Source organism: Schistocerca piceifrons, chromosome X (assembly GCF_021461385.2).
Source record: "Schistocerca piceifrons isolate TAMUIC-IGC-003096 chromosome X, iqSchPice1.1, whole genome shotgun sequence".
NCBI classification, from domain to species: Eukaryota; Metazoa; Arthropoda; class Insecta; order Orthoptera; family Acrididae; genus Schistocerca; species Schistocerca piceifrons.
Window position 1 is genome coordinate 510608508 of NC_060149.1, and position 26228 is coordinate 510634735.

The window sequence follows — 26228 nt, forward strand, 5'->3', positions numbered from 1 at the left end:
CCAGTTTCAGTTGGATGTGACCATTATCAAGCCTATAGTGGTGTCACACGGTATTACGGAGTGGGATCAGGGCTGTCGACCTGTGGTTGATGCTATCCAGGCTTTTGAGAGGTAGACTATCCTGATACATTGCAGATCCGTAACTGTAGGTAACAGAACTACTAATTTGTTGATCCAAATCACTCTGTATTACTGTGTTAGCGAAAGAGTGTAGCGTACAAAGCACCTCCCTGCAGCGGTCTGATTGCCCTCAGAAAAATTCCACTGGGCAGAAAATATACAACGCCAACAACCTCCATGTAATCTAATTACTGGTCTTAGCAACAACCTTGCCATTTTCAGTAAAAAAAAAAAAAAAAATCTTGCCACATTATTTCAAAGAAAGTTAGACAGTCCAGTCAGAATAAAATACTTCGCTCTTTGTATCTACCTTTAAATACCCCAATTCCACCAGCACCTCCTCCAGCTACTATCTTCCTGATATGACACAAAACTACTGCCACGGATAATGACCATTTGGGCTAAATCAATGAACCCTCAAATATTAAAGTCATAAGCGTATAAATCATCAACCACCGTAAGCAAGTGTTAATGCTCCATGCAACGGGATATTTTCCGGTCGCCATACTTCCCTCAGAGTTATAAATCCGAGAAAAATACCCCTACTTTTCTAAAGCTGCTCTGTAGTTCCAAACAACTTCAAAATTATGATTCTTGAAATTTGTCCGACGAATTGAGTATTCCATGATGTTTCGCGATTGTATGCGGATAACGTCGACATCTTCCCACGAGATTTCGGCTGACAACCATTCAGCCACCTTCAGGTGAGCTTTACAGTGAGGTCTTTCGTGCACGTCGCTAAACTTACACCAAAACTTGGCGTGGAGGAGCATGCGTTAGCGGTTACTACTGCATGACCGCCCTCCTTCGATTTTAGCGCCTCTGTCGGATAATGCTCCATCTGCGACGCTCAGGGGAATGCGATAACCATGATATTGGATACACGCCCTCTGTCGAATTGGAGGCCCGCGGAGTTAAAATTCACAGACCAAAACAGTAAAATTAAGTGCCGCTAGACGTATCGTTATGCGTAGGGTTTTATATTTCTGAAGATATTAAAGGAACCACAGAGTTCCATGCCTTATCAAGTCGAAAGCCGCCTCCCAGTGAAACATATTTCCACAGATTCTTTGGTAATAGAATCCCAAAAGGATGTCGTCGTGGCCAAGATTTTCTTGGTAGAATAATTGGTAGAGTGTACCGTCGGATACAATTCTCAGCTATGGCTGATCTATTATGCTGTGAAATGTGAGTATGGTGATCTTGTTCCACGTACCTTTCCTAAATTCTGTGTGTCGTCCGACAATTGCAGGCTTTACCACATTGGCATGGTATTTTGTAGAGTCCAGGTCTTTGTTAGTGGTCAGAATATTACTTTAATATAATGTTTCTTACGATGCGACAGATCTAGCTAGAATTAATTTCATTATTTTGGCCTATGAATTTTAACCCTTTAGGCCCACAATGCGACACGGGGCGTGCATGCAAAGCCCTATCGCCGCCAAGTATGCTCCTGCTCGTCTCGCAAGGGTACTGTCCAACCTGAGACGTTGAAGTATGTCCTGAATTTTTGTATAGAGGAAGAACAGAACGAAAGAAACACATTGTCAAAATTTTAGCTGTCAAAACTCACTGGAAGTATTTTTTTAAAATGTTGAAAATTGCCGTATCACAGCTTACCTGGGTGCTGGAGTAATGTGCACCCCTGCCGTATCTGCGGCAGAAGGAGCATGTTTAACACAACGGACGCATAGCCTTGGTTGACGGCAAATTGCCAAACAGATAACACTGAACAATGCGAAAGCAATTCGTAAAGTGAATTTCTGTTTCCGTTGATAGTTTCTCTGATACAATTGTTCGCAATTTCTATTCGCTCAGAATTTGCAACTCATTTAACATCCGTAATAACTGGCAGTTGCCTTTGCAGTGTCGCCAGGTATTAACAATGGAGATAAAACTGAATTAATTTTCTTTGTGTTTTCTTCGTGTATGCTAGCTAATAGCATTTGCCTTTGCGTAGGTTGCAGAGTTTCACAGTAATGTGGAATCCAGCTAATGTTTTGAACCTTGCATAGATGAAATGTCAAGAACGTGGTATGCAATCGAAATCATCTACTTCTCCTAAAGAATTTCTTACGTGTTATTCATTCCTTAATTTCTTGGAAATTCACTGAATGATGTCGACGTATCGATAGAAATTATGGTAACATAAGAAGAAACAGGAAATAACTGACAATTCTGTGAATTCTAATTCGAACAGTGACTGTTGTGCTAATTAAAGTCCAGAACAAAAACACAGTATTTTCTTAGCCCGAAGAAAACATGTACGATTATAGCTTTCACTGTCAAAAGAAAGGCTACAAATTTTTTGGTTAAACGAAGAAGGGAGAAATTGTTTGAAGTTAAGCAGTGTGCAAAGCCGGCTACGTTTAGTAAAATCTGAACGTGAGTTGTATAAATGGAACAAAGATTTACACAAAATACGAAATGCATGCCAAAATGAAATTCACAAAACTGTAAAAGAAAAACTGTTTGAAAAATTTAGAACTGTTCGTGAGAGTCAATGCACCGTTACCCAGGGAGATCTACTCGTCTGGGTCTTCTGAATTGCGAATAAGGTTAACATTACTGTTTTCAGGCTTCTTCGACATAATTAAATAGATTCATGAAATTATACGAAAAAAGAAGTCGGTAAAATACAAATTTTACTTCAGGTAAATGTGGAGAGGAAATGTATTTAACAGGAAATATTACATACTAATCTGTAGCTGACATAAAGACGAAGCTTCTTATTTACCCCATAAAATGCTTTGTATAAAGCCAGCCAGTCAGTTTGCGTGCAAGTACTGCGTACAGACAGTTCTTAATAAGTTTGAGAGAAAGAAAGACAAAGTAGTTTGTGCAGCTGATGACTGCAATGACAATCTTGTAGTCTACCTAGCAAAATCTGGAAAAACAGAGGGGAATAATTTTCAGTATTAAATCCGAAACGTCTTCCTAGCATTTGTAACAAATAAATCATTGCTTTTGTTTTACTTTTCATCTAGACATAGCATCACATCTGTCTCTGGGAGAACGACGAAAAGATTCGGCCTCTCGGCAAAGAGTTGTTTCGACACTGTAAAGCATTTTTCAGATAATTGTCGGACAATATAATTTCTGATAGCTCTTTGTCATTTCAGGTTTATCAGCGGAATAGTATTGTCCAACTTCAGTCGTTTTTGCAATGTCTGTCCGATTCACCAAGTTTTACAAAGTTAGTCAAGGATGCCTGGTACACAGCACAATAAGCAGAACAACGGCCACAACCATTTCTTACTCCATTCTAATTCTGTCTAAATAAAACTAGTAATTACTGTGACGTGCTTAAATGCATTAATTTGTCCTTTATCAGGTGTGTCTGGTTTAAAGGAAATGTTTGTTTTCCTCATCCAACAGCCACTTCATATTTTTTAGATGACTACTGGAAATAATCAAAAGGACTATTTCATAGCGAGTAAAATATACATTATTCAAAAATCGTCATAAGAACTATGCTACAGAAATTGTTATAAAGTATTTCATGTCAACATACTAAAGTATCAATTCATAGAAGTCGTCTGTAAGGTAACATCATATGCTGCCTTGATTTTCTTTCCTCTGCTAGTCACTTGGGTAACAATTACATCTGCAACAGGTTAGGTGACGCTATGACATCTACATCTACATCTACGTGATTACTCTGCTATTCACAAGAAAGTGCCTGGCAGAGAGTTCAATGAACCACCTTCAAGTTGTCTCTCTACCGTTCCACTCTCGAACGGCATGCGGGAAAAACGAGCACTTAAATTTTTCTGTGCGAGCCCTGATTTCTCATATTTTATCGTGATGATCATTTCTCCCTATGTAGGTGGGTGCCAAAAGATGTTTTCGCAATCGGAAGAGAAAGCTGGTGATTGAAATTTCATGAGAAGATGTCGTCACAACGAAAAATGCCTTTGTTTTAATGATTTCCACTCCAATTCACGTATCATGTCTGTAACTTCGCGATAATACAAAACGAGCTGCCCTTATTTGTAATTTTTCGATGTCATCCGTCAGTCTTACCTGATGCGGATCCCACACCGCACAGCAATACCCCAGAATACGGCGGACAATCGTGGTGTAAGCAGTCTCTTTAGTATACCTGTTTCACCCTCTAAGTGTTCTGCCAATGAACTTCAAGTTATTCCAAAAAAATTAATGATTTGAGACATTTTTGGTATGGTTTAAGTACTTAAAGTTCGCGTTTGTGGCGCTACGATCTCTTGTCATGGTTGCGTCTACTTATTCGCCTATTTTCGCGCTAGGTGGGAAGGGCTGTACAAACCGCTGTTTTAAGCTGTTCTTCGTGGGTCCAAAATGAGCAACTTAAGAAAAAGGAAAAAAACTTGCAATGCGTCTTAGCGACTAAAATTTTGACAGCTCATTTCTTTTGGGGAAATCTTCCTGCATGAAAAATTTCATGTCACCTTTCGACATGTCGGATTCGACCATTCCTTTGTCAGATGGAGCAATATTCGACAGAGGGTGCGAAACTTGACGGAGGGCAATCATACAGCGGCAATTAATGGCATGCGCAACTTATGGCATGCGACTCCGTGCTACTTTCGATATCAACTTAGCGACGTGTACCTACAATTTCCTCTGTAAAATTCACATGAAAGTTTTTGAACTGTTGTCAGCGGAAATTTCGGCAAGATTTAGACCTCATTAATCTGCAATACCGATACTTCTTTGAAGACTTCCAGATTTTGTAGCGGATGTTTGATCTTGTCGCAGTCACTAATGTGATTTTTCGCAAAGCATTTAAGACCCATAAAATTACTTCATCTACATCTACATTTTATGATTACTGTGCAGTTAATACTAAATTACTTCGTAGAGATTCACAGAACAACTTTCAGGCTATTTTTAGACCGTTTCACTCTCGTATAGCACGTGGGAAAAATGAACACCTACGTCGTTCCGCGCAAGCTCGGATTTCTCATATTTTATTACACTTCCACCTATGCAGGTGGGAGTCACCAAAATATTTTCACATAGTTTGTGATAGAAATTACGTGAAAATATCTTGGACGAAACAAAAACATCTTTTTTTTCCTACCATTGGTCTCCCCGATTCCAACCCCGCCCCTTCCCCACTGCATCATCCAACGGCACAGCAACTCATACTGTATGTCCCATTATCTTTTCAGCCATGAAACATTTTCTGGGGACAGTCCACAGTTTTCATGCTTCGTTCTCAATTCCTTTAAAACTGATTGAGAACAATAAACGTCCCCCTTTTCTTATTTTTTGTGCTCAGTTTTTGAAATTTCCTAAAACAATCGAAATAGGAAGAATGTGCTGATCATTATAAACTAGAACATGGATGACTATACCAGTACAACCTAATTTGGCATCAATTGCTTATTCCATATATACATTTTGACATCGCAGTCCACGGAGAGCAGCGACCTGATTCTATATTTAAAAATGAACAGTCGAGATCACAATAATATTTCTTTATTAACCGGTTTCGGCTTACGTACAAGCCATCTTCAGAATTTTTTTTGAAAAATCTGAGAAGCCGCCAACACCAGCCATACGGGACCAAAAAGAAATCGAGATGGCTTGTACATAAGCCGAAACCGATTAATAAAAAAATATTAATGCGATCTCGACTGGTCATTCTTAAATTACTTTGTTTAACTGCAAAAAAATGGACTAATGAAGATGAGGACTATTTTATGGTGCGAATGAATTTTTACTTGAATTCAGAAATTATACCACACTGATGGGGGACATGCCGAAGCATCAGACTTGGACAGCTGTATAATCGTGGTGTTATTTCGTTTCTATTTATCTCATCTTTTTCAGCATCCACTTTCTTGTGAGTAAATAAATAAATGACGCCTTATGTACATTTTCTATTGGGAATTCTATGACTTTTATTAGCCACCACGGTGCAGCAAAGGTCTAAGAGATTGGCTTCTGATCATCCCGGTGAGACATGGATCTTGTGTTTGTCTAAAGGCATTGGTTCTTTCCCTTCCCTGGAGTCAGTGGCCCCAAATTAGGGACGGCGACTGCTTATAGCCCATTGAATTGCTCACGGTGGTCGTTACACCCTAACTGAAAAAAAAAGTTCTGTTAAGTACATTTTTTCCATTAAGCTGTTTCTAGAAGCGAAGTTACTGGATTTGGAATATTACTTCTTTTGTACAGTAAATTTCTGGTTTCACATTTTTTTCTCTTGTGCAGAATCGAGGTCATGTTGGATCAAGGTCATGTCTGTTACCGTTTCGTACTAAGTAGCGGCTGCTTTAGTTTTGAGGTAGTTAGAGGCAATGTGTTTACGTTCGTCAAAGTAAAAAACTTATTAAGTAACTGTTCCATATGCTTTTGGAAACAATTTGGTGTTTTAATTTTTCCTCTTGTTAATTTTTTCTCCTCATTTGCTAAATGTTTTCACTGTTTGATTTGAAATTAACTTTTTCCACTCTTTGCCTCCCATTAAATTTTGCTGATGTAGACGGCCACCTTGTCTTGCCTAATGGTAGAAACGGCCCTTGCCACCCCAACTTTTAAAACGGCGCGGTCGACTTCCTTCCCCATGCTTCCCTAACTCGCTGGGACAGATGACCTCGCTGTTTGGTCCTCACCCGAAATAAACCAACTAACCAACCACCCCAACTCGTGTACCATATTCGTTACACTATCTCTCCCACTTGGCGATAATCCAAAACCAACTGCCCTTCTCTGAACTTTATCGATTCTCTCCATCAATGCTATCTGGTAAGGATACCATATCACGCGGGAACATTCCAAAAGAGGACGAACAAGAGTAGTGTACGCAGTGTCTTTCGTAGATGTGTCGCATCTTCTAAGTGTATTGCCAGTAAAACGGAATCTTTGGTTCCCCATCTCGATAATATTTTCTACGTGATGTTTTTAATTTAAGATGTCCACAAGTGTAATCTACAGATATTTAGTGGAATTGACAAGCTTTAAATTTGTCTGATTTATCACGCAAGCAAAATTTATCGGGCAGTGTTTCATTACTCAGAATCAACTGACACTTTTATCGTAATGCAAGAAGCTTGTCAATTTCATTCTGAAATTCACTTTGGTCTTCTAATCACTTTACTAGAACGTAGACTACAGCATCATCTATTACAGTTCCTTGGGGAACGCCAGATCTCACTTCTGTTTCACTTGATGACTTCCCGGTGATTACTACGAACTGTTGCGTTTTTGATAGGAAGTCACGAATCAGTTTGCCCCTTTTGAAGATCCAGAAAAATGGAATGAACTTGAGTTTCCCTGTCAAGACACTCATTACTTCATGTGAATAAAGAGCCCGTTGTGTTTCACAAGAACAATATTTTCTGAATCCATGTTGACTATGCATCAAAAATTGGTTCAAATGGCTCTGAGCACTATGGGACTCAACATCTGAGGTAATCAGTCCCCTAGAATTTGAACTACTGAAACCTAACTAACCTAAGGACATCACACACATCCATGCCCGAGGCAGGATTCGAACCTGCGACCGTAGCCTATGCGTCAATAGATCGTTTTCTTCGAGATATTTCATGATGTTACAACACCTTACATGTTTAAATATCGTACTGTAAACCGATGTCAGTGGTAAGGATCTATAATTCAGCGGATTATTTCTGTTTTCTTTCTTGTGTATGCGTGAGTCCCGTATAACTTTCCAGTCTTCAGGTACGGATCTTACAAGTGAATGGTCCTATATGGAACCATATCATCAGCATTCTTCGAAAGGAACCTGGTTGGTATATCAACTGGACGGGAAGATTTGCCTTTATTAAGTGGCTTAAGTTGCTTCTCCACACCGAGAGTGTCTACTTGTAAGTTACTCATGATAGCTGTTGTTCTTGACAGGAATTATCTAATACTTAGAGCAGTTGTTTTTGGTGAAGGAATTTACGAAAACCGTGTTCAGTGGCTCCTCTCTAGCGGCGTCGTCACCGATAAGAGTATCATTACTATCACCCAATGAAGTTATTGAATGTGTCTCGCCAGTAGTACCCTTTGCATACGACCAGAATCTCTTTCGATTTTCTGCCAGATTCTGAGACTGTGTCTTTGTGGTAACTATTAAAAGTATCTTGCATTCAAGTCTGCGCTAAATTTCGAGTGATATAGAAGAGCGCTCATCTTGGAGAGTTTGCGTCCTTTTAAATCGAACATACTTTTTTCGTCGCTCGTGCAACAATATTCTGACCTGTTCTGTATGCCATGGGAGATGTTTTAAATAAATATGTTTTGTGTTTAATTTTGATGTATCTCGGTGTTACGGTATTCAGTCTCGCTACAACGGCCTTGTGGTTACTAACAGCTGTAGCCATAATGACGCTCTCCATTTGCTCTGGTTTGTTTGTTGTTAAGAGAGCTCGTATGTTATCGCAAACAATTACACTGCATGTAGGCTTCTGAGCTTAATGGTCAAAATAATTTTCAAAAATTGTTCAAAAGGCTCTAAACACTGTGGACTTAACATCTGAGGTCATCAGTCCCCTAGACTTAGAACCGCTTAAACCTAACTAACCTAAGGACATCACACACATCCATACCCTAGGCAGGATTCGATCCTGCGACCGTAGCAACAGCGCGGTTCCGGACTGAAGCGCCTACAACCGCTCGGCCACAGGGGCCGGCAATAATTTTCAGAGAAAGCATTTAGTACAATTATTTCAGTAGATTTTTTATGCTTACCACCGACTTTAAACATGTATTTTAGCCAAAATATCTAGAGTAGACTGACGTCGCCACCAACTATAACTGGATGAGACATTACCCATTCGAAATTAAAGTTTTCCCTGAATCTATGTGGAATAAAAAGCGGACCAAACGATTACTCTTCTGCCCAGATCTCCCTATAAGCTTGGAGAAGGTGCGTCACAAGGTGTCAATGAAATCTCCACACTTTTCATTCCTGACGCCCTCCACACACCAGTCAAATGTTGTGGCAGCATTCGGTATAGATATTCCGTTTACGTAAATATTGGTGAACGATGACATTAACATTGTCCTTACTAATCCCCAATCCAGCGATAGATATTTCAAAGACAATCGTGAACTTTGTACCAGTCTTTTTTGAACTCATCGTTCATATCTTTCTTTTTACCCATCTTCTATTCCCTACATTTGCAGTAACGTGGGATGCGAATCCATCACCGATTTTCTCAAATTGTGACGAGATCATTGTACTATGGTACGTATCTTTGACCGACTTCGTGATATTGGCTGCGACCGATGTATCTGGGTAAGTTCAAATGGTTCAAATGGCTCTGAGCACTATGGGACTTATCTTCTGAGGTCATCAGTCCTCTAGAACTTAGAACTACTTAAACCTAACTAACCTAAGGACATCACACACATCCATGCCCAAGGCAGGATTCGAATCTGCGACCGCAGCGGTCGCGCGGTTCCAGACTGTAGCGCCTAGAACCGTATCTGGGTAAGTGTTTCGACGCTAAGCGACTCTGCTCGATGTCTCTTAGAGTGCACATGTATGTGCAGATTCTGAGTACACATTGCCATTTGGATGTCTGTCTATTCCGTGACCTGTTTAGTTGCATGCTGAAGATGTACTTCGTTAATTAGACCTCTGTGTTATAAGTTTCTGCGATACTCTTTCGTTTACATTCTTAGTTTAATGTATGCTACCCAGCAACTGTGTCCTCATTTCATTTTGTTTCAGAACGGCGAGGCGTTTGCTGGCCGCGTTGGCCTTCTTTTTGTGGTCTCGGGCACCGCTGGGGGTCTCGTGTGTGGTTTCATTCTGGACAAAACCCACAAATTCAAGTACGTAATCCGTGTCTATCAGAAAGGTCAAGTAGTGGCCCTTTAAACTCCTCGTCTTATACATTGATATTTGTTTTCAACTGACTATTCGCACATATGAAAAAGGCACGTACGTACTTCACTGCTTATGTTAAAGTAGAGATGAGTGGAGAACACTCTACCGAAGGACAGAGATAAGGAACTAGACTAGAATTGAAATAACAAGTCGCATCGTATATTGAAATAATAGTACACTATTATTTCTGTACAGTGATCAGCACGGTTTGCCACAGTAAATAGACATAGGCCTTACATATACTGGAAAATAAATAAATAGTAATAATGAGGAATGAAGGTTCAGAAATTAAATATTCTTTGCTTTTCTGTTTAATAGGCACACATCCGTTGTCCTGGTCGTGATTCTCCTTGTGAGTATGGTCGCTTTCACGTTCACTTTGTCTCTTGGAAATCATGCAGTCGTGTACGTCGTCTCATTGTGTTTGGGGTAAGTGAAAACTAAATCAATTATATAGATACTTTGTTGGTTAACATAATCATCAATCACAGCCCGATGTTCTATAGCTCGGTATGGTGTGTAGAGCAAAGAACCACAATCTTGGAAAGGTCCTGATGGTGGCTGTTGATGATTGCCCCTTTTCAAATAGGTATCCTCCTTAGGAATCACGCACATGAATGAAACAACAAGAAACGAAGGGCCTCACAGCGAACTACAGACCTGTTCTCCGTTATGCATGGTTGGTTGGAGAAAATGTATGTCGATGTTTATTGTAACTTGGATGAAAATCTTTCTGGAGAGCTGTTCTTGTGACAGTGGACCAGGATAGTACTAACATTACAACAGGGCCTCCATTAGGTGTCACACACTTCTCATTAGTATAAGTCTTTTTCACCGCCACGAATATCACCTCTTAGGGGCTGATGTGGCTGCTTTTTCACGTCTTGGCACCAATACCCACAAATCTTGTATCGTATATTTATTCTTCCGCACACAAAATTTTTTCTCTGTTTTTCCGCTAAAACGCGTTTTAGGCAGGCTGATAAGGACGAACAGAGTGGTAAATCTTACATCGCCTGGAAGCCCCTAGAAAACATAGAAAACAAAGTAAACTGCAGAATTTCAGCACGCAGACCTACGGAGAAAATAAGTACCATTAAAAAGAGCTATCAAAACCGAACATTTCTGTCTAAAAGGTTTCTTACGATTTTTCGGTGATTTCATCAAAAAATCTTCCTGAAACTGATGATTTGACCAACGTTTAAGAAAATAAAACGACAGTTTATATGGTTATATGATATGTGCTTTTGAATTGTTACAGTGAGGGGAAGAAGTTACCTTATACGTTCCTTTGAATAAACTCTATTTGCAATTTCTAATGTTTATAACATACTGACCTCTTCAATGCTGCTTTGCCCAGATATGCGTTACACACATATACTGAACACACCTTTTCCTCCTCCTCATTGTGTCCACCTCTTCCTCCCTTTGTCCCTCTCATCCAACCACCTCACTATCTGCTCCTCTCCCACTCTCTCTGTCTCTTCATTTCCTCTTATACCTCTGTTCATCCATTTCTGTCACCCCCTCCCTCTGACCATATCTTCCTCCCCTCTCCCTCTGACCATATCCTCCTCTCTTTCTCTCTCTGCCTCATCCTATTCCTTTTCCATCTTCACAGTACTCCTCTACACCTTCCACCTGCCTCATGCATCTATCCCCTCCCCCCTTTCTATCCATTTCCTCATTCTATCGCTTTTTCTATCCTCTCTTCTATCCATCTCAACCTGTTCCCAGCCATACTGATTAGTGTATGTAGCCCCTGCAATAGAGTTAAATAAAACAGGCTGAAACTACTTCGACAATGTGAGCGTCATGCACGGCAAGCTACACATCAGAGGCTTGAAAATCATTGCCTCTAACATCCAGGCCACCATCCAAAACAGGTCAATTAAGCAGGCTGATAATACTCGAAAGCAACACACCTGTTATGTAGGGCAGCTTACATGTTGGGGATTGGAAAAACGTCACTTGACCCTGAGATATAGGCTGGCCAGAAAAAGCCTGATGTGCAGGGCAGCCTATACACTGGACGCTGGGAAAAACCACATTTCCGCCCATATGTCCGCTCCTATTGGAGCGAGGCGGTTATAAACTCCACAGAGCTGATACTCGTGAGGCCTGATGTTTCTATACCAAATTTGGCTGAAATCAATCTAGGAATCTGGGAGGAGATCCTGGACAGATGCAAATACACACATACACTCTGCTTTATACCGGGTGATCAAAAAGTCTGTATCAATTTGAAAACTTAATAAACCACAGAATAATGTAGATATAGAGGTAAAAATGCTTGGAATGATATGGGGTTTTATTAGGATGGCGCTCCACCTCATATTGCTAGACGCGTGAAAGATCTCTTGCACGCATCGTTTGGTGATGATCGTGTGCTCAGCCACCACTTTCCGTCATGCTTGGCCTCCCAGGTCCCCAGACCTCAGTCCGTGCGATTATTGAATTTGGGTCTATCTGAAGTCGCAAGTGTACCGTGATCGACTGACATCTCTAGGGATGCTGAAAGACAACATCCGACGCCAGTGCCTCACCATAACTCCGGACATGCTTCACAGTGTTGTTCACAACATTATTCCTCGACTACAGCTATTGTTGAGGAATGATGGTGGACATATTAAGCATCTCCTGTAAAGAACATCATCTTTGCTTTGTCTTACATTGTTATGCTAATTATTGCTATTCTGATCAGATGAAGCACCATCTGTCGGACATTTTTTGAACTTTCTTATTTTTTTTTGTTCTAATAAAACCACATGTCATTCCAAGCATGTGTGTCAATTTATACCTCTCTATCTGCATTAGTCCGTGATTTATTCAGTTTTCAAATTTATACTGACTTTTTGATCACCCGGTATATACAGAGTGGACAGAAATAGTTTGAAAAGCTTGTAAGGATGTTCCAGGGTAGGCTGCACTGAGAAAGAAATGTTGAGAAAAAAATTCGATACTGTGTTTTGCAGGCTATAATACACTATAAGACACACTTTAATTTTTAAGCAACTTTTTTAAAAAGTAACATTTTTGTCATCTTTGGTATTAGCTTGCAAAACCAGACTAAAAAAATTCTTACTTCATAAAACCGAACTGGCGTTTAAAATCACTTAAAATCGTCATCTGAATTTTTTTCTTCTTTTTCTTCGTCTTCTTCTTCATCTTCGTCGTCATCGTTCTCCTCTTCATATATAACATGGTCTTTACTGCCATCGAAGTAGTCACTAATGCTGTACGTCTTGAAAGGTTTTATCCATTGACAACTTGTTTGATTATAGGTCGATTTAAAGCTCCCTTTGACCTGAAGCCATGTTGGGTTGCATCCATCATGCGTTCTTTCCATTCTTCTCTCATATACACTTTAAGTGGTTTATTTGTCGCTACTTCAAGAAGTTGCAATTGTGAAGAAAGTCTGCCTGGAATAACAGCAAACTCTGTTTTTCCCTGTCTCAGTTTCTCTTTCACAGAATTTTTCAAATAACCACTAAACTGATTTAGTACAAGAAGAGAGGTCTTCTTAAATAAAAGATCCTATCCTTCTCTCTCACACTCTGTTACTCCATACCAGCCTCGTCCATCCAGCCGTTGCCATGTAAATGAACAACAAGTCCTAGTGGTATTTTCAGAAGATTTTGGCATTGCTTTGTGCTTGAAAATGATAGTTGGATTAAGTTTGGTACCGCCAGCACAGCACGAAAGGACAACAGTGTAGTGCATTTTTTCACGTCCACTTGTTTTTATAGTTACAGTTTAAGCACCTTTCATGGCAACTGTTCTGTTATTCGCCACATCAAATGTTTTCGTCCACATTCGCTATTTGGCTTAGTTTCGCACAGGTTTTCTTTCGATGTTGTATAATAAAGCGATGGGAAGATAATATTTTCTCTTCATACTCTTGTGGCATTTTTTAGGTATTTTGGTTTTTATTTGCATGCTAAATCCATGACGCGTTGTAAACCTGTAGCACCAACCAACTCCACCCTCAAAGTCTGTTATGTTCTACTGTAGCGTTAACTTACGAGCGTGTATTTGAATAATTTTTACATTAATCCCAGTGCCATTTTGACGGTGTCCTTGAATCCATTTCAATACGTCAGCTTCTACTTTAGGCCGTTTTGCATCCAGTATCCATTTCAAAACGTCAGCTTCTACTTTAGGCCGTTTTGCATCCAGTCTTCTACTTGCACATTTACTGTTCCTCCTTTTTCTCAGTTCTTCTCTACTAGCCTGCCAATAGAGAATGGTTTTTTTGTGTTGGTGGAGGGCCGAAATGCCGCTCAGCTGCTCTGTATCCATGTTCTTCTGCATATGCTCTCACTTTTAATTTACAGCCCGCATCATGTGAATACCTTTTATTATTTTCAGTTACGAAAGTAGCCACTAAACAAATATTGTACTGTTACCGAAAATACAAATCACTTTCAATTCAAGTTCACTGGAGTTTTCTGGATGTATGATGACAGGGTGGGAGGGAGGCACTGTTAGGAAGCTTGTGAATCCCCGCAACCCATATTCTTCGCATAGGTGCACTGCTGCTGCCAGTTGAAGCCAATGTTGCCAGATAAAGATAGGTTTCACCCGGCATTGAATATATGGTCATTTCTAAGACTGGAAGGAATTTTAAGTCAAACACTAGACATTTTTATATTAATTTCAAGAACAAGACGCACCTGAATTTTGGAGGCTATTTTTCGAAGTAAAAAGTGCGTCTCACCGCCGGTAAACTACGGCGCTTCTCCGCTTCAGAGTTAATTAGAACTGAAGTTAGCCAATCAAGCCGTTGCACGCGCAAATTTAAGTGGCCCACCATGTACAATTAGTGCCAGCTGTTCTCATAGCGTAGAAGATAGTGCACGAGATTGATCAGCCTTTGGCTCAGGTTTGACCTTTACTACTATATACCAAGTCCATCTTTTATATCACTCTCTTTCGATTTTAGGAAACCAAAGGAACAACACGTTTTGCGACACTCTCTCTGGTGGACCACTTGAATTTGAGAGTGTAATAGCCTCACCGGCTAACGTAAATGCTAATTAACTCGGAAATGGCACAACGTATCTACTTTTTTCCCTTAACATTTATTATTCTGCACATCTACTCTGGAGCACCCTTACAAGCTTTTAAGGCTTTTTATGACCACCTTGCATAACAGATTAACCGAACATATCAAATTATTCTGTCTCTGTTTGCTGTAAGACATGTTGAGAATGCTTTCCGCCTTGTTCTAACCACAGACGTGCTTGCATTTGTGCACTTCAAGTACCTCGACTATCATATTTCGCGAATTCTGTTTTTCATGCTATCTCGCGTTGTAGAACACACAATACCAAAAGAAATAACCAAGGGAAATTAAATGTGGCGGTTGTGGTGGCTAAGTCACTGGCCTTCCTCTACTAATCCAACAACCAGGAAGAATTTAATTTGAGATACACCTGGTCACAAAGCAAAAATGTGCTAGATACTCATCTTGCTTTAACCGTGTTAACAGCCGTGTTGCTAGTACATCATTTGTCAGTGTATGCTGGAGAAATTCGGAATACCACGCACAACTTGATCGTAAAAAATAAGACCCGTTAACTTTATCATGTATATGCTCGACTAGGTGTTTATGCACCAGATGTATTGGTTGTTTTGAAATACGACAGTTTTCTGCGTCAGTCAATTATAAGTGACTCACGCAGAAAACTGTTTTATTTGTACTTCGCACCAGTTACAGCACTCATGATGCCCTTCTTTATGGACGAAATATTAACTCGTTGTCTTGCTGGCGTAATCGGTGAGGGTTTACTTCTCACTAAAAATGATCGGTTCTGGATATTTACCTCTCCATTAGATTTGAAAGTGGCTTCATCAGTCCACAATGACAATGGTGACGTCCAGATTTTGATTTAGAAGCCAGATGAAGAAGGTGATTCTTGTCTCGAGATTATCTTCGCTTGATGTTTGATGAATATGGACGTGATACGGTCATAAACAATTAACATCTGGAAGTCTCCAGATGGAAATTATGCTCATATCGAAATCGCGTACTATAGTTCCCGTAGAAAAATGTGGCACACGATTATTGCAATAAGAACATCTGGCAAGACTAAAACGTCTACTAACTTGTCTGGCAGAAGTGTGGGACGGTTGCACTGTTGCGAATGCATGCGTCCAATCGCCGAAAAACATATCCTGGCTGATGTGAACAATTTCAGTATCTCTCTGGATTAACCGCCTCTACTTGATGATAATTTTGGCATTATTCTGCGAATACCATAAGCATATTAAATGCCTCTTCCTTAGAGTATATGAAATGATTCTACGTTAGACCATACGAAATGCCTCTTGGGTAGCATGTGATAACTCAATGAATAACATAACAAGAGGCCTGAGGCGGTGCATAGTTATAGGTCTCTGTAACAGACCTAGGAATGTTTTACGCGAGTAATGATACGAGCATCGAGGAGCTACGAGTTGCGCTGTCTAGTGTCAACAGTTTTCACATGCTACGGTTGAGTGACGTGGCGTAACGGATCGCCAGGTAGAGTTTATTGCTGATATGATAGTAATGGTGCAGAATAAAAAAAAAAAAAAAGAGAGAGAGAAAATTTGGTGAGTTTTGAGAGCTCTTTCCATCAGCACCAATTTTTCCTACTCCTCATTTAAAACTCTGGAGCTGAGTTCGTTTTCTTCATTTTTCAATGGCTCCCAGGCTTTGTAAAATTCACCATTCTATTCGTCCTTATCGGTTTGCCGAAAACACATTTTACTCGAAAAAGATCAGACTACCGTTTCCGAGAAAAAGTGCATATACGCTTGGTGCGAGGCGCCTAATATTTCCAACTCAAAGTACTTTGATCCGTTAAAGACAAATTGCAATATGCTTTCATCTAGGCAAACATTAACCAGGAGCTCATGCAAAAAACAACAACGCGTTTCGCAACTTTGTTAATAACCCAGATACTTTTATGGTACTATGCTATTTCTTGCCACCAGAACATCAGACCTCGACGAACCAATCTGAGTGATACCATTCTTTTGCAGACCTAGCTAGAAATCACTAAGTAAAAATGCACTCAATAAAAGGATTTTTGTGCTGTTGGTATAGCCGCTGAATGTTCCACCACCTGAAGTTTACTCCACTCTCCAAAGAAACTTGCGCAGCAGAGGCAATACGTACGTGATATTTACGGTACTCTCTACGAAAACAAGTGTCGTTGAAATAAGAGATACGTCGTCGGTTGTATGTTTACTTTCGGAGGAATTAATTGGAGTTCAGTGGTTCAAATGGCTCTGAGCACTATGGGACTTAACATCTGTGGTCATCAGTCCCCTAGAACTTAGAACTACTTAAACCTAACTAACCTAAAGACATCACACACATCCATGCCCGAGGCAGGATTCGAACCTGCGACCGTAGCAGTCGCGCGGTTCCGGACTGCGCGCCTAGAACCGCTAGACCACCGCGGCCGGCGGAGTTCAGTGGAACCACTGTCTTCGTAGATCAGGTTTGTTATAGGGAAAGCTGCTGTTCATTTACAGTATGTTACTTGTAAAATATCGACATAGTCAGATTGTTAGTAACCCATAAACCATTTTCAGGAGTACAATGCTACCTACTAACGAAAAGTCTGTCGAAGTGCTCTTAATTCAGAGCACATGTAACCAAAATGCATCAAGAGCAGCAGAACAGTTTCCAGATAGACGTTTTCCAACTCTTTGTTGATTCATTATGGACTGTTTTCCAACTCATCCCACCTTCTTTAATACCATCGTAAAATGTCGTGGAACTGAAAGTTTTGCCCCAAGAAAACGTATACAGAGTAGGACTGGTACCAACGATGCTGCAGAAGAAGCAGTTCTTGCCGCTGCTGTAATAAATCCTTACGCAAGTTCTCTTCAAATACAGAAGGAGGTTGGTATCGGCCAAAGAAGCATTCTGTGTATTTTTCCTAGACATAATACCGTTCCTTTTCATTTTTCCCTACACTAAGAGCTGTATGGCATTGATTTGCAACATCTTTTCTATGTTATCGGTGGATTATTCAGCAAGACAATAATTTTCTGGATAAAATATTGTTTTCTGAAGGGCCTACGTTCACAAATCACAGGAATGAAAATTTGAGAATGGTGTATTACTTGTCAATGGAAAACTCACAGTAGATTCGTTAGGTGTTCAAGTGAAGATGGAACGTGTTGTGTGGCATATCTGACTCCAAGTGATCGGCTCATATTTCGTTGACGGTACGCTGAACAGGGAAAAGTGGACACAGTTTTTATCATATGCTTTATCCGTGGTATTAGAAAATATGTCCTTGAGAACTCATTACATTATGTGGTCCCACATGATGGATTTCTTCTTCATAGTTCTCTAGCAAGAGTTGTATTAAACCGCTTGTTTCTAAATCGGTGGGTGGGAAAATGCAGCCCTGTTCAGAAGTAACCAGCACGATCGCCAGACCTGATCCATTAGATTTCTTCTTCCGGCGTTATGCAAAGCACGTTGTCTACAGGAAAGTTGCAACGACTGTGATGGACATGAGAGAGCGATTATTGCTGCATGTACAGCGATTACTTTACATATGTTAACAGTAGTGAATTCATCAGTGAGGCAATGCACGCGAAAATGTCGTGCTGTTAATTGTTCTTACTTTGAAAGAATCGCCAACAGAAACGTTTTGGTCCTGGCGGTCTATGTGCCAGATATAAAAAGATCTCAAGACGAAATATTCACTTTGACTATATTCCTATTTCCAACATCTACAGGGACACATCAGATGGATGGCAGCATTGATGACACTAACGAAAACTGAAATGTGTGGCCAAAGAGCTCACGCTGGAGAAGGCGATCGATGGGGAACATGAAGATGGTGTGTTAGGGAAGAATGGAGACAAATTGCTAAAATAAAAAAGAGGGAACGAAGGTAGCATCTAAAAAATACTAAACATAAGCAAAAATATCAGATTTTAATCCAGAATAATGAATTTTATCCTGCAAAATCTAAAAGTTTTGTAACTGACAAAAATTCTTTTGCGAACGCAGGTAGATATTCTCATGGATATGTCTATTTGTTGAACTGTGCAGGAGGTACAAAACTGAACTGTCTCACCTTAATGCTGGCTTTCTTTCGTGCGAAACATGTTTAAACCTTTGTCAAGTGTAACGCACAAAAATTTCTATACCTGAAACTTTCGTGGTTTCACTCGTTTCCTTGCTTCCTGAGAATTGACACTACCTTTATTACTTTACCGGATGAGACCTGTAACTTATACACATTAACATTTCATTTTGAAGTTCTAACATCATAGCTCTGAAACGAATCAAGGAATAATTTATGCTACAGAATCGCTTTGTGCAATTGTTCAGCATTACGCAGATTCATGCAGCGACAATGTACCTCTTATGATGAAAGAAGGAATGTTTATGTACGAAATGACGTGGTGCGAGTGAGTTTGCAGGATATGTAAACACAATGTTTCAGGTTACTAATTTTTAAACAAAGATTCGTCCACAGAGTAAAACGAGTTGTCTAGGAGAAATGATTGTAGGTTATATTTAATACTTGCTTTGCAGCCTTTAGACATTCTTTGTTATTGGAAAAGTGATATAAATTTTTTGTTGCTGGATATTGAACTCCTTTCTGAGCCACTGAAAGCTTTAATAATAGATACTAAAAGTATTTTTTTCCTCTAGTGTTCATTGCCATTCTGCTTAAACTATGATGCATTATTTATGACGAATTTCATTAGCGCATTTATGTATTGTGATAGTGCAGTTAAAATGCCCAACTCCTTGAAGAGGTACCTACAAGACGACCACAGGTGAACACCTCATATTGTTCTTATTGATAGCTTTTGTGCAATCAGTACTTTACCTTATTCCATAAGACATTATTGAGTGGAAATGTGTAAAGTATCTCAGGAAGTTGACTCATTTGTTTCCAAGAATAGCATTTACGTGGACGGTAAAAATAGCTGAACTAAATTATTTGAGGAGCTCCATTATATGCTTCTTCCAGTTCAAGTTTTCAGCAATACATACACTCCAAAATTTGGAGCATTCTACTGTGTTTACTGGCTCCTGTACACATGCCACATCAATTCTCGATACTATTCGCTTTGTTGTACATGAGTGATTATAGTATGTTTTCTCAGAATTCAGGAAGAGTCCGTTTTCGGATAACCACTAAATTATTCTTTGAAAAACATAATTGAAAATGTATTCTGTTGCTTTCTTTCCTATGAAATTTGTTATAACACTGGTATGCTCCGCAAAAAGTACCAGAATCTATATAAAGTACCTATATAAGGAATAGGAGTGGACCCAAAACTGAACCTTGTGGGATCTCTTTTGTGATTTCTCCCCAGTCACTAAAATTTTCTGTCCTCCAAGCACAGTTTGAATTATTCAGCACAACGTTTTTGCATCATATTTGTTAAGTATGATTCAAATCTGTTGTGTTTAAACCTATCAGTTCCATAAGACTTAAGTTTTTCTAAGAGCTGCACAGTCAGTAGCCTTGGAAAGATTACAAAAATAACAGATGGAGATATTTTGTTAATATATAAATGGCACTCTCAGTCGAACACCTCTTCTGGAATCCAAATTATTGTGTGCTAAGTAAATTGTTTCTACTTAAATGAGAGACTACTCTTGAATACATTACTTTTTCAAAGACTCAAACAGTTTAGGCACATCTGACCTAAATTTAATGAAACAGCAGAATGAGCCCTATTCAATGTAAATCATTTCTCACTTTATTAAACACATAAACAGTAGTAACACCCTAACATGAGGGCAATTAAAGGTTAGTCTCTCACAAAACAATAACCAGTGGTGTCTATTGCTATTACTTGATATATGAAAAAATTAAATTTTTGTACACAAAAATAAACTCTTACACAAATGAGTTCATGTGTACAAAAAATTAAACAAACGAACATCATACAGTGGAATCAAAGTTGTTACAAAATCAAATAAGAATATAGAAAAGTTCTTAATATTAAGCTTAACAGGAGTTAACAGTCAACAAAATTACAATGCCAGTTATAGTGCTCGTTCCACTTGTATTTTAACAGACATATGAACTAAATAGAGATCTGGAGGCATAGTTTCTTCCAATATGCGAATAATTACTATGTCACTACATTTACCATTGATGCTACTCCACTACTCACTGCTGTTGTCTTCACTCGATGACTATTCTACATCAAATCTAGAGCTGGTGCTCAAAAAATAAATTTACATAGGTGAGTGTATCAACTATGTGGCATCTATGCCTTTAAGCCACTTTGGGTTTGTATTCCATAAACAGTCACCAACAGGACATTTTTGTCATATTAAAAAAGAGAAGTGTTAAAATAATAGAACAACCATCAGCATGCACTATCAGGATTGTAATTGTGTGGTCCAAATGCAATGTCTAGGTATGAGGTATAAAGATAACAAATTCTATACTAGCATTAAAAGTGGATCAGAGCCATAAATAGAACAGCGTTCTTGGGTTGGGAAGCTACCTCAGCACACACTACATATAGTTTCCAGTATCGGATGTTAATAATAATTACATTAGATTAATAAGTGAAGCATATGTACATCACACCACTCTGTTTCCTCAAAGATCACAGATTCTTTCTAAGCATAACACCCAACTTGGAAAACCAGGAACTAATACACGAACAACCACACACAATCAAAATTCACCACATGGCATCCCTGAAAACATGTCTGAAAAACAGAAAGTTATTGATTAGTTACGTATCACATATAATAGGATTATAATCTGAAGACATGTACACAGCTCTTCCTCCCACTTATCTGTAAAGTCACAAACATTTTAGGCAGTTACGAGCCAAATTTAACGAAACAGCAGACTAAGTCATATCAAATATAAATAATTGCACACTTTATGAAACACATACACAGCAGTAATATCTTAACATGAGAGCAATTAAAGGTCAGTCGCACACAAAAACGAAAACCGGTGGTATCTACTGCAGTTACTTGACATATGAAAGAAACAAGCAAGTACCGTTTAATGAAAGATAGGTGCAGGAACATTCAGACCTTCAAATTTTATCCAAACTCTTCAGTTTCCCTCTCTCAGCTGTTTATTGTGTCACTGTTGGAAGGAACTGGAGTCGTCAGACAACATTAACTGATATCAGTAAAACAGCTCGGTCATAACTAAAATAAACTTCATCACATAAATAGCTCTCACTAAATAGCACTAAAAGATCTCAAAATAATAATCATCAGTATTATCAGATCCATTAATAATACCACTACCTGACTGCATCTACAGTACACTTTCCTACCACATGCCAGGCCCAAAAACATCACGACAGTTTTTAAGGGACACCCTTTCACACCAAAAGATTCAGCGTTCCATAACTGATCCTGGTTCTGATTAACAACTAGGACTCTTGGCAGACATAATTGAGACAAACACGTCAATTTACTTTCGTTATAGGTCTTTTTCTAAGGGAAAAAAGTTACAGATAATGCAGAACAATGGTAATATTTAACAGAGGAACACAAAATGTTTCACTAGTGGAGACCCTATAGACAATAACTTCCTTATCTGTTATCAACCAATAAGACTACATTATGAACTAAGAATACAATGAATTCTCCACATTTACTTTCATTCATAATTTGCATTTAATTTCTTGCACTGTATCTACTCACAATCACATTCTTCTGCTGCAACAGTTATACAGATATGTTTATAGCCAAAACACTACCCTCTAGGACATGTAGTAGATTACATAGTATTTGCCTTCCTCATCGGCCCTTGTCACCTACACTATGACATTACCTGGAAACACCACAACTGATACTAATGTTAACGAGAAAGAAAACTCAACAGGATAAATAGGAAAATGAGACTTAGCAAAATCATGTAACTACTAATACTTAACAATAAAAAAGGATAAGTGCGAGTGCAACTTGCACTCTGAGGGGTTTGCAAAAACGCAGTTGCGGTGACGTGTGTGTCCCTATTCTAACTCAGTTACCCAACTGGGGAAAGGAGGTTTACAGTTTAACGTGGATTCCGAACCAGGTGTTTTTTCTGATAACTCCTCACACCGTTGAGAGGTCAAGGCTAGGTTAAAACGAAGACGGATAAATTCGTGATCCAACCGAGTTCGATCCCGCAATCTCTCGCTTTCTACGCAAGCATTTTATTGCTGGACCAACAGACCCGACTACATGAAAAAAATACTACACCTAGAAAGACGACGTCGATTTTGATCCGATGACACCATATGTCACCTAGGAGATAGTGGATGTACTGATAATGGTTTCAGCATCGTCCAAAAACAGACTGAGTAGTAAGATAGCTACCATGACGCCATCTGTATTTACCTTTTCACGGAGAATGCTAACAGCCAGAAGGCTCAGTGGGGTGCAAACGTGTGAAGCAAGCAGGCGACCATGCAACAAACACGCGATCGTTCTTCCTACAGCCAACTGAGCGAGTTTGAAAGGGGTCAAAATATGGCCTTCCGAGTAGGGTGAAGGTCCTCACAAGTTGGACGTGCTGCGTCAACCACAACTGTGGTCACGTGAACGTTCTCACACCTATAGACGCATCACAGACGCCCGCCAGGGTCGTCGCACTGTGAGGGCAGCAGTGGTAGATCGAATAGCTAGCACAGCACAGATAAGAGGGTTTGTTAGCCCAGACGCGTCAATACGAGATGTTACGAACCGGTTATTAGCAGATGGACTACAGGCACGCACACCTCTAGCCTGTATTCCACTCACGGCACAGCGTCGACATGCACAGCTCGACTGATGCCGTCAGAGGGTCACTTGGAAGATGGAATGGTGCGCCGTGTTCTTCAGCGATGAAAGCAGATTCTGCCTGCACGCAAGTGATAGTCGATTGCACATACGACGTAGACCTGGTGAGAGCTGTTTCGTATAGTCCATTCATCCAAGACATAACGGTCTGGGGTGGATAAGCTACACCACGCGTTCACCTTTGGTGTTTCTGGAGGGGACAGTAACCAGCGCTCGATACATGCAAAATGTAGGTAAACTCTTCTTTTGCCGTTGTTGCAACAAGAAGGTGATGTGTTGTTCCAAGAGGATAATTTTCACCATCACACTGTCCGTGATACCCAAGGCACTCTGTAACACGTGTAGCGACTTCCTGCCTATCATGATCTCAGGACTTCTCCCCGATCGAGCACGTGTGTGACATGATGGGAGAGATGAGACTCGTGCAACTTGTCAACCAACAACACTTACAGAGTTATGTGAATAGGTCGAGCAGGCGTGGCATAATGTATCCCAGGATAGCATTCACCATTGACTGGGTGCTAAACTCAGAGCCTGCATTTCCACTTGTGGAGGCTACACCATATATTAATATAGGAGCATGGACTGGTACCTGGTACGTCAGAACCATTTCTGCTATTGATATGAGAATGTAATCATTTCTTGAACCCCATGTGGACAGTAGCAGTAGTAAATCTTGTGTGAGTCTGAAACCTCTAAAAGGCTGAACTAATTTTTTTCTGAACTGTGGATGAAGCCCAACCAACAGGCATTAAAAAATTGTTCAAATGGCTCTGAGCACTATGGGACTCAACATCTTAGGTCATAAGTCCCCTAGAACTTAGAACTACTTAAACCTAACTAACCTAAGGACATCACACACACCCATGCCCGAGGTAGGATTCGAACCTGCGACCGTAGCAGTCCCGCGGTTCCAGACTGCAGCGCCAGAACCGCACGGTCACCGCGGCCGGCCACAGGTATTACATGCATTGATCAAAAATGATAGTGCATTGAGAATGGCTACTTTCTAGCTGAATTGTAGATCTGCCAATAAAAAATTCAAAAGGACGACTGATAGCTGAAATCTGAAATCTGTTATTTACGTAACGAAATATTTGACGTATATGGCCACATCTTTTGGTTGCACTGGCTTAGATGCTTACATTCTTTACGCCACCAAGGAACCACAGATCTTAGTATTTGACATAAACGTCAACATGATATTTGTACCTGTTCCCGAGATAAAAAGGTCTTAATAGTCGGACAGGCAGACGAGCAACAAAGTTATCCTATAAGGGTTCCGTTTTTATCGACTGAGGTACAGAACACAAAAAATAATAAGATTCACAGAATAAAGTCAATCAATACAACCTTACACCTTTTATGCACACAGAACGACACTCTAACACAAAAATAGAAGACCCTTCAGGAATGAATTATCCAAATGAGACGGACATTGGTTGGTACGATATTCTTGTACAAACAAACAACTGATTAGAATTTCATAAAAATTGAATGATTCATTCGAGAGAAAGAGTTTCACAAAGCGAACAAGTGAATAATGCGTTTTTCCACCTATGGCCCTTATGCCAACGGGTTGACGTTGATTGACAGAGTTGTTGGATGACATCCTAAGGGATATCGTGCCATATTCTGTCCAAATCGACCTTTAGATCGTCAAGATCCCGAGCTGATTGGTGGGCTATGACCATAATGCTCCAAACGTCCTGAGATGGGGACTTATCCAGCGACCTTGCTGGCCAAGGCTGGGTTTAGTAAGCACGAAGACAAGCAGTAGAAACTCTCGCCGTGAGCGGGTGGACATTATCTTGTTGAAATATAAATCGAGGATGACTTGCCACGAAGGGCGCAGAACATCGTCAACGCACCTCTGTGCTGTATGGGTGCAGGGGATGACAGCCAAAGGGGTCCTGCTATGAAAACAAATTGCACCCTAGATCATTACTCCTGGCTGTCGGGCAGTATGATGGGTGACAGGTTAGTATCCCACCACTGTCTGGGGCGTCTCCAGAGAAGTGTTCGCTAGTCATCGGAGCTCAATTCGAAGCGGGACTCGTCACTGAAGACAATTATACTCCAGTAAATGAGATTCAAGGCAACACATCTGTACATAAATTTCTCGTTTTTGATTCCCAGACATCTAACTAGCCGCGTGGAGTGGCCGCACGGTTTGAGGCGCCATTTCACGTACTGCGGGGCCCCTCCCTCCGGAGGTTCGAGTCCTCCCTTGGGCATGGGTGTGTGTGTTGTTCCTAGCATAAGTTAGTTCAAGTTCGCTTAAGTAATGTGTAAGTCTAGGGATCGATGACCTCAGCAGTTTGGTCCCTTAGGAATTCACACACATTTGAACATTTTTGTACATCTAACTAGTCTTAATTTTCTGTGACGTGATTAATTTGTAGACCTATTTGGATGCAGTAAGTCTCGTCACTTTCACTCATTTCTCAAGTACCATCTCATATCAACTCC

The 26228-nt window shown here is 40.0% G+C and overlaps 1 protein-coding gene across 1 annotated transcript in view; it reads left to right on the forward strand.

Moving 5' to 3' along the window:
- The window catches only part of LOC124722467 (uncharacterized MFS-type transporter C09D4.1-like), a 176161-nt gene that overhangs the window by 123126 nt on the left and 26807 nt on the right, over positions 1-26228 (forward strand). The window contains exons 5-6 of the mRNA XM_047247623.1: positions 9797-9900; positions 10274-10384. Coding sequence (XP_047103579.1) covers positions 9797-9900; positions 10274-10384 — 215 coding nt within the window. The remainder of the gene's footprint in view (positions 1-9796; positions 9901-10273; positions 10385-26228) is intronic.